Here is a 14,023-nt window from a genome sequence, read left to right as displayed (position 1 = left end):
GGAGATGGAAACCGGAGAGGAGGAAGAAATAGTGAAGGCATATACAGAGAGAGAAGAATAGAGGGAAGTAAAGGAAGAGAAAGAAGAATGAGAAGAAGGAAGGGGAGAAGAGGCAGACGAAGGAAGAGAAGACTCTTTTGAGCCTACTTTGGCTGTTCCCTTGTCAAGCAATTCAGAAAAGACAAGGAGTGGAGATGCTAGAGCAACAGGGAAAGAACTACATCACTCTGAAGAAGAGATTGCACTGGAGGAAGAACTCTCTACTCCACCTGTCGGCACAAAAACAGGGGGAGATGCAGCAAAGAAAGGTATTTCTTCACCTGTTTTTACCAGTGATCTCAGTCGCTCTGCTGCAAATCCAGAGGATGCATATGCCTCCTACTTTCTAGAACTAGAATTTGAGGCATCATCTCCTGGTCAAAGTGGTCGAATTACTGAAGATCCATTTGTTGTCAAGACTCCCGAAACCGAATTAGCTGGACCAAGTGCTACACCTGATCAATCAGCAGACTTCTCAAGGTTGCTAGACATCATGTTAGATTTGCAAAAACAACTTTATGGTATGGAGTATGAATAAACGATCTCAAGAAGGCTTTCATGGTAACATCAATGTCATTGCAAGAACAGCTTATCGCCCTGAAGAATCAAATCTAGAACAATGTGAAGGGTGAAGACTTACAGCCGCTGAAGGATACTCTTGCAAAGCTTGAGAAGACAGTCAATTCCATGGGAGAATATTAGCTTGTTCGACTTCCCAAACAGTCTTGACTCTGACCCCACTTTTTCAAACAATTCTCTTTATTCGTTCTCCACTTTTTGCTGTTGACAAAATGGGGGAGAATGATGCAGATTTGACTCTGATTTGACTTTGGTTTATTTTGGTTTGGTTTGGATTTATTTTTGTGTTTGGACTTTGATGCTTGGACTTTTGACTTGGGTTTGTTTGACTGATGAAGTTGATTTGATATTTTGATGCTTGCAGTAACTTAGGCTATGATATTGATTATGGACTAATGTGTTTTCTATGGTTGCAGAATTAATTCTATCCCTAGTCAATTCATCTTTTATGAGATATCATGTTTTGCTTAAGTATTATTTTGCAGGACAAAAGTTTTCAAATCTACAGGAAAGTTTTGTCACTATCAAAAAGGGGGAGATTGTTGGAGAAAACTCATTTATTATTTTGAAGCTGACAAAACATTTCAATCAATCTAATATGAAGACTTCCAGACCTAAGTGTTAAAGTCTGAAGCACTCCAAACTCTATTGTCAAAGTCTGAAGACTGTCAAAGTTTGAAGATTGCCAGACTCAAGATTTAAGTCTGTCCTCACTGATAGTTCCAGACGAAAGAAAGAAGATATCTCCAAATGACGGATTATCTTCAAGGATATATTTCGTATGGTTTTTTGGAAGACCTTATGGCTGGATATAGTATGATTGATTATTCTTATCGGATACTACTCCGATTTGAATGTTTGATTGAAAGACAAGCAAAATTGGAAGGTTCTACTTATGAAAACCAAAGATCCTGATTGTATGGGCGAACAGGATTGACGGGCTTTTATTCTCAATCATTCAAACGACTCGAGATCACCTTAATTGATTCTGTCTAATGGGTAGATTAGAAGAATTCCTCTGGAAAGTGCCAACAGTTGTGAAGGCATGAAGGAGTATATAAGGCGGATTCTCTAGTTGTTCGAGATGGAGAGAGTGAAAGAAAAATTTCAAAGTTTGAATCCCTAAAGTTCTTTGTTCTTTTATTTGTTGAGCTTAAACTGTAAACAAAAGAGAGAAGCTGATAGTGTGACATTGTGTGAGAGATCAGGAGAGAATCTCCATTGTGAAATTGAAGATCACAAGCTGTACAATCTCTTTTGATTCATAGTGAAATCCAGCCAGTGGGCTGTCAGCGCAGAAGAGTGGACGTAGGCTTAGATTAAGCCGAATCACTATTAACCTTGTGTTTAATTTCTCTTACTCTTACACTCCTTATTTATTTGCTGCTCTACTTAATTGCTATATAGAATTTGTTAATACTATTTGCATCTAGTGTTTATCATCATCCATAGGCATTTCAATTTATTAAGTCTTGTGAAAAAAATTTCGCACACCTATTCACCCCCCTCTAGGTGTATGTGCTAGCCCTTTCAAATCCAAGTTGCATTCAAAAACAATTTTGAAAATAAAAAGAAATGGTATTGAAAGGACATTAGAGAGGTCTAGTGTAACCAAGTCCCCATACCCAAAGTTTCTGGTTTGTAGGGCTAAAATAATTCTCCCATTATTTTACTTAGGTGTCTAATCGACCTACCATAAACTGATTAGTGGCAACTCCTAGATAAAATTCACTTGTATGTTAAAAAACTTGAACATTAAGTCGCGAATTGTTATGGGCTTGGGAGAGCCCGAACTAAGTCTAGGCTTAGCAATCCATTAGCCTAATTTTAGGTGGTACACCCGAAAATTAGGTCGCGACAAAGTCTATGTGGAACAACCACTTGGTTTTGAAGATCCAAGAAAGCCAGACTCAGTTTACAGACTGAAAAATGCCCTATAGGGATTGAAGCAAGCATCACGAGCTTGGTATTAAATGTTAAGTAATTTCTTAACTCAAAATGGTTTTGTTAAAGGAAATGTAGATACTACTCTGTTCATTAAAAGAGAAGGTAAAATGCCCTATGTTGATAAATATTTTCTACTTGTTCATTAAAAGAGAAGGATCACCTAATGGAAATCTATGCAAGAAAGTTTCTAGAAGCATGTAGGATGAATTCGAGATAAGCATGATGGGTGAGTTAACTTTTTTTCTAGGATTACAAGTTAAACAATTAAAGGAAGGAATTTTCATTCACCAAGAGAAGTATGCAAAGGATCTCATCAATAAGTTTAGATTGAAGAATTGCAAAAAGACTGAGACACCTATGTCAAGTTCTTCGAAGCTGGACAAAGATAAAGAAGGAAATAGTGTAGACCAGAAGCTGTAAATGAGCATTATTGGTTCGCTTCTTTATCTTACTGCATTTAGCTCTGACATTTATTTAGTGTTTGTATCTATGCCAGATTCTAATCAAATCCCAAAGAATCTCATTTAATTGCTGCAAAGCGCATCATCAAATACGTTGCAAGTACTCCAAAGCTAGATTTGTGGTATCCCAAGGAAGGAGATTTTACTCTCCTTGAATATTCAGACGCAGATTTAGCAGGTTGCAAAGTTGATAGAAAAAGTACTTTTGGTACATATCAATTGCTTGGCAACAAGCTAGTTTCTTGATTTTCAAGAAAACAGAGCACCTTAGCTCTTTCAATAGCCGAAGCAGAATATGTAGCTCTTGGGAGTTGCTGCTCTCAAATCTTGTGGATAAGGCAACAACTAAGAGACTTTGGTATTGAAGAATCATGCACCGAGATCAAATGTGACAACACCAGCGCCATCAACCTCACAAAAAATCCAATTTTTCATTCAAGGGCAAAGCATATAGAAATTCGACATCACTTTGTTAGAGACCATGTTCAAAATGAAGAAGTTTTGATTCAGTTCATTGACTTAAAGAATCAGCTAGCAGACATCTTTACAAAGCCACTGGAGAAAAGCTTATTTTAGTCTATTCGCACCAGACTGAACATCATATCTTCTATTGGGTAAAGTCTGAAGGTGTTCAGACTCAGAACGTCCAAAAGTTACGACTGTAAGTTAACTTCTTTTTAAATGCAAGAAATTTAATTTTGGATGGATTTTTGAAAAGGTATGTTGATTTTTCAAATCAATACTCCCCTATTTTATTTTCTTTTTCAAATTTTGAAATTATGGCAGTTTTTCATTTTCAAAAATACAGTTTTTATTTTTCCTTTATGACGTTTCATATACCACCTTTCACTTGCTATATATACTGTCGATTTTCACATTCTCCGTTTTCACTCTCAAATCATAGAATACAAAAATCCCACTTGCTCTCACTTTCTCTCTAGTTTAATCCAAAAAGATTTCACATTTTTACGAGCAAGTTCGAGAATTTTCCCAAGAAAGTGACAATGTCTTCCCAAAGAAAGTCTTCTAGAATCGCAAGTAGGGGACTACAACATATGCATGAGGGTCCTACGCACTTCGACCTGATCGAGGAAGATGACTCTCAACAGCAGCAGCAGCAAAGTTAACAACAACATTCTCAACCGCGTCAATTTTCTCAACATAGGACACAAGATCCTCCACAAGAAGAAGAAGAAGAAGAGATCATTGAAGAAGTTGAACTTGTAAGAACTCAAAAACCCCAATTCTTGTTTAGACTCTATTCTAACTTGAAGGAGGGTGGTTCTACGATGACTTTGATCAATGAGTTTCTGAAATCACATTGTTACAAGAACGAAACGTTCTTTTTGAATACCATGGAAAAGTTAGGCATTGCGCCTAAAGGTTTGGCAGTAACGACTTTTGCGAATTTTCCAAGTGATTCACGGTTTGGAACTTTTAATTAGCCTAAAGGGAAGGATGATGATGAGAAGATGTATACGAATTTTCAGCCTAGGATGGGCGTCGCTGCAAATGTTCGTGGTGAAAGGACGGACCTTTTTCGTTCTAAGGACCACAAGAAATCCTACTCGAAACTGCTGAAGCGAGGGTGATGAACCCTAGAAGTGTGGATTTCAATTTTCTTGATTCTGTGAAAATCAATATGAGGGAGAAGTTTGCACTCCTTCAACTCGAACGTTTTTGCTCTGAGATGACTGTCACCTATTCAGAACTCATAGCTTACTTCTATTCAAATCTATGATTTTTGGATGCGAATAGATTTTCTTTTACGGTTAGGGACAAAGAATTTGTGGTTGATCAGAACACATTGGTTGATTTCATTGGGGTAGAAAGAGGGAGTTTCCAACCAATCGGTGTGTCTGTTGCTCACTTTACTCTGGAACTTGTTTGGGACAGATCTGTTGAAGGCAAAATTTCCTACAATAGGATGAACGCCTCCAATATTTTGCTTCACAAGATCGTGATCAATTGCATCAGGCCCAAATCAGCATCAAAGACTGATGTCTCTCACTTGGAAGCGAAGTTGATGTACGCCATCAACATTGGCTATAAGTTTTCACTGCCTCACATTATCCTCATGCACATGTATAGGACAGTGGTGAAGGACAAGGGACAACTCCCTTACTCTGCTCTTATCACACGACTCTTCAGACACTTCAACATTCATATTCCCGCTTTTCTGTATGTTAGAAGCATTGCTCCAATGGTGATTGGACTGAAGATGGTTACCAAGATGCATCTGAAGGAGCTCAACAAGGTTTTGGAGCACATGAAAGAGAAGTCCCCTTGTCAAGGAAAAACAAGACTTTGCAGCCCAGAAGAGAAAAGGCAAGGAACCAATGAACGAACCTATCAAGAAGAGGAGAACACTCATCTTGCAGGATGAAGAAGATGAGGATGATATTACTCTCTCTGCCTTTGCCTTAAGAAATCTACAGAGTTTTGTTAGTTTTCAAGAGACAGAGAACAGAGAGACAAGAGAAAGAGAATAGACGAAGAAGAGAGATGAAGAAAGAGAAGAGGAAGAAAGAACAGAGGAAGGAAGAGAAGAAGAGGAAGAAGAATGTCAAGATGACTCTTTTGAGCCTACATTGGCTGTATCTTTGTCAAGTGACTCAGAGAAAACAAGGAGTGGAATTGCTGGGAAAGGTAAAGAAAAACATCACTCAAGTGCTGAAGCAGAGCAAGAACATGAAGAAGAATTTATTTCTCCACCTGAAGGCATACAAACATGGGGAGCTATTAACAAAAGAGGTATTTCTTCACCTGCTCTAACTAGTGATGTTAGTAGATTTGCAGTAGATCCAAAGGACGTGTATGCTTCTCACTACCTTGAAGTAGAAATTGAGGCATCAACTCCTAGTAATGGTAATCAAATTGTTGACGATCTCTCATATCTCAAGACTCCTGGAACTGATTCGGCTGGACCTAGTGCTGCACCAGATCAAAAAGCAGGCTTTTCAAGACTGTTGGATATCCTTTTGGATTTGAAGAAACAACAATATGGTTTAGAGTTTGAGATAAAGGACCTCAAGAAAGCTTTCCAAGCAACTTCAGTTTCTATGCAACAACAGCTACAAGCCCTAAAGACTCAAATGCAAGATTTTGTCAAGGCTGAAGATTTTGTCAAGGCTGAAGATTTTGAGCAATTGAAGGAGACTCTGAGGAAGCTTGAGGAGATTGTCAAGTCTATGGGGGAGTTTCAACTTGTTCGAATCTCAAAGCAGTCAGGATTTTCACCTAACTCTTTTTTATCATTCTCCACTTTTTGCTGTTGACAAAAAGGGGGCGAAGTTTTCCAGATTTGACATGACTTATCTTTATCTTTGTTTTTTGAGTATTTTTACTTGGTTTGATTTTGATGATTTGTTTGGTTTGGAATTTGTTATTTTTGGTTTGGCTTTGGATTGATATTTCGACTTTAACTGCTATTTGAATCTTTTGACGTTTGTAGTGACTAAGCCTGTGATATTGATTGTGGATAGATAGTTATCTTATCTTGTAGGATTAACATGTTTTCTATGGTTGCAGAATCGATGCTATCCAAGTCCTAATCAACATACTTTTATAAGATATCATGTATTGCTTAAGTGTTGTGTTGCAGGTCAAAAGTTTTCAAATCTGCAGGAAAGTTTTGTCACCATAAAAAATAGGGAGATTGTTGGAGAAAACTCATTTATTGTTTTGAAACTGACAAAACATTTCCAAAAATTTAGCTTGAAGACTTCCAGACTCAAGTGTTATAGTCTGAAGAACTCCAGACTCTACCGTTAAAGTCTAAAGACCGCTAGACTCAAGATTCAAAGTCTACCCTCATTGACAGTTTCTAGATCGAAGAATGAAGACTTATCCAGATGCAGGATTATCCTCAAGGATTTGTTCCATATGGTTTTTAGAAGACCTTTTGGCTGGATTTAACATTTAATTGATTGATTACTCTAATTGGAACTTACTCCGATATGAAGATCTTTTGAAAGGCGAGCAAACTTGGAAGGTTCTACTTATGGAAACCCAAGATCCTGATTGTATGGGCGAACATGATTGACGGGCTTTCATCACCAATCATCCAACGACTCGAGATCACCTTAATTGATTCTATCCAACGGGTAGATTGGAAGAATTCCTTTGGTAAGTGCCAACGGTTGTGAAAGCATGAAGGAGTATTTAAGGCAGACTCTCTAGTTGTTCGAAGAAGTGCGTGAAAGAAGAATATCAAAGTCTGAATCTCCATAGTTCTTTGCTCTTTCATTCATCAAGCTCAAATTGTATACAAAAGAGAGAAACACATAGTGAGACTTTGTGAAGAGACCGGTAGAGACTCTCTACTGAGGAAGTCGAAGATCACAAGTTATAAAATCTCTTTTGATTCTTAGTGAAATCCAGCCAGTGGGCTGTCAGTGCGGGAGAGTGGACGTAGGCTTGATCGAACCACTATAAACTTTGTGTTCCAATTATCTTTCCCTCAACTCTTTACTTTTAATCGTAGCTTTCCTCAAAGTTGTTTACGTCCTTAGTCAATTATCTTTAAGAGGCAATTTACTTTTATTTAGTCTTGCGAGAAAATTTTATTTACACTTATTCACCCCCCTCTAGGTGTTTACACTAGCCCTAACAACGGCAAGAGGCTGGACGCGAGCGAGATGAGGAGTGGCATGCGGGTGTAGCTTTGGTTGCTTGGACGGCGGCTAGGGGTGGTTGGACAGTGGGAGCGGGATGGTTGCTCGATTTTATGGGCTTGCTGGAGCTTCACATGGCATAAATTGGGGGGGGACGGAATGGAGGGGGAAGAGGAGAAGGGGAGACAACCACTTGGATGGGGGCCACCTTGGTCTCCTCTATCTCTTTGTCCCTTGGACTTGGTCACACCATGTCACAGCCCTATCCCTTGCATTTTCTAGCTGCCGAAGCTTCCCTTAGAAGCTAGAGAAGAGGTTCAAATGTTGTGGGCAAGGGGGGCATACGAATTTGCACAACATTTTCCCTCAATTGGATTCAATTTCGCGGTAAATTTCAATTTGACGCGATTTTAGTGTGACCTAGGTTACCGGGTAGCTTTCAGAAATTTTTAGTGCAAATGGCTTGTGGTCGATTTTCTTCGAGCCACAATGAACCTCTTCGACACATTGGTGACTCTCAATTGTCGTGAAAATCTCGAGGTTTCAAATACGGATACGGGGTATCAAAACGACAGAAAAATTAGACTAGTGCCGATCGACCAGAATTTTCCAATTTTGTGGAATCACCTACGTTTAACCACACATCTCAGTCGAACCGACCTATTTCTGATTCCTAATCAATCTTTACTGTGCCATAATGATCTCTACAAATGAGCACGGTCGAGTAGTCGATTCCTGGTCGAATTTCCAAGTCTATTGCATTAAAATCTCTTATTAACTTTCCCTGATAGTCTAGTTATCTCGAGAGTGATCAGCTCTGATAACAGCCTTATAGGTGCATCGATAAAAGGCCCGATTAATTTAATTGAAACTAGAGCTGGAAAATTCAGGATGTCACATTACTAGCACGGTCGAATTTCCCTTATCAACAACTTATGCATGTCGTGGAGTTGGAAGATGAGCTCGAAGCTTTCGCATCCGCAGATGCAGTACTCTTTTGACCTAGCAAGCAGCTTGGCTGAGATCGATGCAGAGAGATTTTGCACTCTCTCCATGATAATGATTGTTCTTATGCCAACCCAAGGAAATTGAAACGAGCTGATTTAAAATCTGAATCAATCAACCAATATAACGCGAGATTTTATGAGAGTACTACCAATTATTCTAAAATTTAAAATATTTTAAATTATAAATTACACATTCATCTAACAACTTGATTTAGTTAGATGCTTTAATGATCGAAACCAAACATAACAATTCGGTTCTCAAACTTCACTCTAAAAGCAGCCACCAGCCATATTAAAAATTCATGGACGAACTTTGATTTGTTAATAGCCTCTCCACCATTCAAATAACAATTTGATTAATTTATCAATTTCCTAAGTTTCTAGGAACTGTCGTTCAGACCATTTTTACTATTCATTGCATCACTCGTGGCCTAAATTTTAGCACAAATTCATCCCCTTGTCTTTCCTTTTTCCCCCTTTCTCATTCCCCTATTCAGCAATTTTTGTTCTTATAATCCTTGGATTTTGAATCAATGTGCAATGCACTTAGTGAACTTCTAATATGTTCAACGTGGTTCCTAGGCTTTTGTTGCATATTTGATTTAATCCCTAAATTAAGTGAAAATGTTCAATGTTGTCTCCCATTTTAAATTTAACAGAAGCACAACATGAAACATTTTTCATTTAATTCAAAGACCTGATTGAACACGCACAAAAAATTCAAAGCTCACGTTGAACATTGACTAAAAGTTCAATGATCATATTGAAAAAATTAAAAATTTAAAAATTATATCGTACTTTAAAACTATTTGGATTATTATCCAAAGAATTTACAATGAGGGTGTTGCACAAGTACGGACTCATTACGGAAGCCCCCCAATCGACGTGTTGGGAATTCAAAGGTCTCTTCTCTTCGCACAAGGTGACAAATCGAAATACAAACTTGATCACATTCGCTCAAGGCATGATTTTGAAGAATGGCAGTTTGATCAAGCTGTGGACCTAATAGGACACAAGAGACTCTTCAGGAAAAAGCGGGCGCGGGAATTTAGGAACAAAAAATTCGATTGTCTCTCCTTCGTTTTTCTTGCTGTCCACAGCAAAAAGCTCACGCTGCTCCATTGTTGAAATAATATATTTTTAATTCCAGCGTGTTCTCCACGGCTTGAGAAGGAGAAAGAGGAGAAAGAGAAAAGGTAATTCACGCTTCTTTTTATGCATCATCCACCACCGTAGAAATAACACAGCACGCGGTCGGCCTAGTCCGGGAAACACGAGCCACAGGTATTTGCTGCGATCTCGTGCGTGATTGACGCTAGAATCGATCTGCTCGACGGCCACTACAAAGACAGAACCGTATGGCAGCGCATCGCCCTCAGGACGGCTGGGCCTTTACTAGCATGGCCGAATTTCCCTCGCTCATGCACGGAGCTTTCACATCTGCGCGGCAACCTTTTGCCTCGGCAAATAGCCTTGGCTGGGATCGAACAGAGGAATTTTACACTCTCTCCATGATAATGATCTTATGTCGATCTAACTAAATTGAATCAAACCAATTCAAGATGAATCAACCAATAAAATTCGAGATTTTGTGAAATCACTACCAGGTGCATCACTTAAAGTTCTACTCATGAGGGGACCGATTTGGGACTGTAAAGATTTGGGGCCCTCCCGCGAATTTTGTGAGCGCAAATTTCGGGAGACTAGGACTAATATATTCACTCTGTCGTCCTCTTCAGTTTTTACAGCTCAAGCTGCTCTCTGACTCCTCTCTCTCTCTCCCCTGCCCCCTTCCTCCCGGCATGTAAGGGGGTGAGGTTTTCGAACCAAAGGAGTAGCGTTTTCTCATCATCATCTTCTTTGATTGTGTGGATCAGATTGTGTTTTCTCAGGGTTATCTTCTTCGTCGCGGCTCGTCTTGAACTGTGAAGAGGCGAGATTCGGAAGTATTCTGGGAAATGGAGGGCCTTTCGGACGATCTGATCACCAAGATACTGGAACGAGTCCCGAAGAAGCCGCTGCTCGGGTTCAGGTGCATGTCCAAACAGTGGTGTCGCTTGATAGACGAACGTTTCTACAGGAAGTCGCTCCTCTACCTCTTCCCCATGTTTTCCTCGAGCCTCTACTGTATCGATCTGCGTTGGCCGGGTGACTTTGAGGAGATTGAGAACCCTCTTGTGTGGGAACGGATCGTGTTGCTAGGGTCTTGCCGTGGCTTCCTTTGCATTTATAATGAGGACAACGGCCAGGTTGCTATATGGAATCCGTCCACCAGGTGGTGTAAGCACTTGCCACCTGCAGATGCTGAGATAGCCCATAGATTGGGCTCCCTGCTTGCCTTTACGGATTTGGGTATGACTATTGGAATGATGAGTTCATATTGTTGATGCTGGTTCAGACCTTGGAAGATCCAATTGTATGTGCAGTTAGCATTTATAGATAAAGAGCTAATGCGTGGAGGTGGCTTCAAGGGATACTGCCATACTCTCTGGTTGATCCATGCACAATGGGGGTTTTCCTGCGCAGCCATCTGCACTGGATAATGAGACGTGACCCGATGCAGAATTCGGCAAAAGTGCTGGTGGCTTTTGATATTCATACTGAAAAATCCGTGGAGGCACACCAGCTTAGTTTTAAAGACAATAGGTTTCCAATGTATTTGGCCGTCCTAGGAGGGCGTCTTTGCTTTATTACTTATCGTGAGCAAGAAGGGGGTGTCCGTGCATGGATTATCAGTGGATATGGATCAGAAGAATCACGGGAGAGTTTGTTCAGGATACGTGACTACTTGATGGATGGGGTACTTCTCCAGCCATTGGCTTACTCCCAGAACAGTCGTCAAGTTTTGCTGCTGTACCATCGGACTCTCGTTTGGTACGATTTACTTACCCATGATGAAAAGCCGTTCCATATAAACGGCATGCCAGGCTTCTTCAAAGTAGCAACTTGTTTCTTCACAGAGTTGCACCTCAAGCGATTCGTGATTCTGTGCCTCTTCAGCGTGGATCCTCCGAGACTCTACTTTATCGGTTCCCTGACGGACGTGATGGAGAAAGAGCACCCTCAAGGGTGGCAACGGATCCGGTTGCTAGGGTCTTGCAATCGCGTATTTTACTTTTCTAAAGCGGACGACGGCCACGTTGCTCTATGGAGACAGGGGATTTTTGGGTCTTGCCACCTGCAGCCGCTGAGATACCCCATGGATTGGGTCTCTCTCCTGAGATAACCCATATATTGGATCCCTCTGTTCGAGTTTATGGATTAGGGCATGACGATAGGAATAGGGAGAGCGTGGTGTTGAGGCTGGTTCAGACCTTGGAACCAGTTGTACCTGAAGTTAGTATCTATAGAGCAAGAGCTAATGCATGGAGGTGGCTCCAGGGGATTCCATATTATCTGGTTGGTCCGCACGCAATGGGGTTTCCCTGCGCAACCATCTGCACTGGATAATGAGACGTGAGGGGTTGCAAGATTCAGCAAAAGTGTTGGTGGCTTTTGGTTTTCGCATCTGCACTGGATAATAAGACGCGAGGGATCGCAGGATTCAGCAAAAGTGTTGGTGGCTTTTGATTTTCATACTAAGGAATTTGTGGAGGTGCACCTGCCTGATTCTATAGACAATACGCTTGGAATGGGTCTGGCCGACTTGGAAGGGTGTCTTTGTCTTATCATTTATGTGGCATCCCAAAAATTCAAGACAAGCTCTAAGGTGTATTAAAGCCCATAATTAGGTAATGAAATTACCTATGGTTTATGCTTTAGCCATTAGTCTCCTCTTAAGACTAAGTGATATGTGCTTGTGTTCATGAGTTTTTAAATTAGTAATATATGATAAATTAATAAGAATGATTTATTCTTGGCCATGTGAAATTTAAAATTTGAAATCTATAAAAGAAATAATTAAAGATGAATAATTGAAAATAAAATTGTGGGTTTAATTAGGTTGGGCCTTAGGCCCAATGGTTTGAGCTTTTGGTGGGCCGAATGGCCGGCCCAATTGAGGCCCATGAGGAGTGACCGTCGACCAAGGGGGGGGGGGAGGAGTGGCCGGCCCACTTCTTCCAATTCAAGCCCAAGCCCAAGCCCAAGCCCATCTTGCATGAGCTTGGCCAAGTGGCAAAAAGAGACTTGCATGCATTGGCCATTGGGAGAGGCAAATAATCATTGCCAATGATGGAGATTTGGGGAAATAAAAGGAAGAGGAAGAGAGAGAGTGGCGAGAGAGTGGCCGGTTGAGGGCCACCGTCCAAGTGAGAGAGAGAGAGAGAGAGGGAGGAACCGAGAGGGAGAAGGAGCTCGCCCGTCGCCACCCGCACGCCGTCCGTCCGTCGCCGGTGTGCCGTTCGTGCGCCGCTGTCCGCTCGGTCTTTGAGGCAAGTTGGGACTGATTTCCACTCTTGCATGTGTGCCTTGCATGTGTGATTTGTTAGTGGTAAGTTTCGGATGTTAGGGTGGGCAAAATCGAAGCTAAAATGTGACTTGTTCTTGAGAATGCTTGCTGTTTTCGTGTGAACCGCCTGACCCAGAATATTATGAGGGCTTGCATGCATGTTTCGAGTTGGATTTTTACCTTTATTCCTTCATGAAAGTTGTAGCTAACATCGTAAGCTACAACATAATAAAATTTGGGACAAAATGGTGGAGATTTAAGGGGTCAAAACCTCATTCTACGAAGACACTAGATCCGGAACAGTTTTGCTGACCTTTTGGTAGATTTGTGGTTGCATGTCGATTTTTACTAAGAATATTTCTTCGACTTCTTCATAAAACTTGTAGAGAACATCCTAAATAATAATATACTCAAATTTGAAGTAAAATGAGCAAGTGTAGCCTAGTGAATCGACTTACTCTTGAAGACGGTAAATCTGGAGACGCGGTACAGGATACCCGAGACTTCATGGACCCATATGGTGACTATTATATGGAAATTTGACTTATATCTCTTGATGAAAGTTGTAGGGAACCTCTTTTATTAAAACATATCCAAATTTCAGAGGAAACGAAGAAGAAAAAAGGGGTGAAAACTTGATATTTCGGAGATACCTACACCGGACGTTTTGGTGCGAGAACCAGAAGCTTTGGATGACTATAGAAAATTATCTAAAAATAATCTGGCCTAGAAGTCTTCATGAAAAATATACTTTAGTGCCTTAAATATAACCTGGTAAAATTTCATAATTTTTGGAGGTCGTTCGGGTATTTTAATCGAATTATTTCGAAACTGCACATCCTGTTTCTATCCGAAATTGCATGCTGTATTTGTGTGGATTATATCTTTTGTGTGGAACTCTATTGGGTATGTGTTTTTCATGAAATTATTATCTTATTGTCTTGTCTATCACGTGCCTTGATTTAATGATTTTTGAGAAGCATA

The 14,023-nt window shown here is 40.4% G+C and overlaps 2 protein-coding genes across 2 annotated transcripts in view; both read left to right on the top strand.

The window, feature by feature from the left end:
- The first annotated feature begins 10,607 nt into the window (after window positions 1-10,607).
- Window positions 10,608-11,036, top strand: LOC120294084 (putative F-box protein At3g19560). The gene has a single exon (XM_039313988.1). The coding sequence runs from the start codon at window positions 10,608-10,610 to the stop codon at window positions 11,034-11,036; it is 429 nt and encodes a 142-aa protein (XP_039169922.1).
- A 119-nt stretch (window positions 11,037-11,155) lies between these two features.
- The window catches only part of LOC120294083, a 53,516-nt gene continuing 50,648 nt past the window's right edge, over window positions 11,156-14,023 (top strand). The window contains exon 1 of the mRNA XM_039313987.1: window positions 11,156-11,857. Coding sequence (XP_039169921.1) covers window positions 11,156-11,857 — 702 coding nt within the window. The remainder of the gene's footprint in view (window positions 11,858-14,023) is intronic.

Source organism: Eucalyptus grandis, chromosome 5, assembly GCF_016545825.1.
Source record: "Eucalyptus grandis isolate ANBG69807.140 chromosome 5, ASM1654582v1, whole genome shotgun sequence".
NCBI lineage: Eukaryota > Viridiplantae > Streptophyta > Magnoliopsida > Myrtales > Myrtaceae > Eucalyptus > Eucalyptus grandis.
The sequence above is the reverse complement of the archived record's forward strand: the minus strand, read 5'-3'. Positions and strand labels throughout refer to the sequence as shown.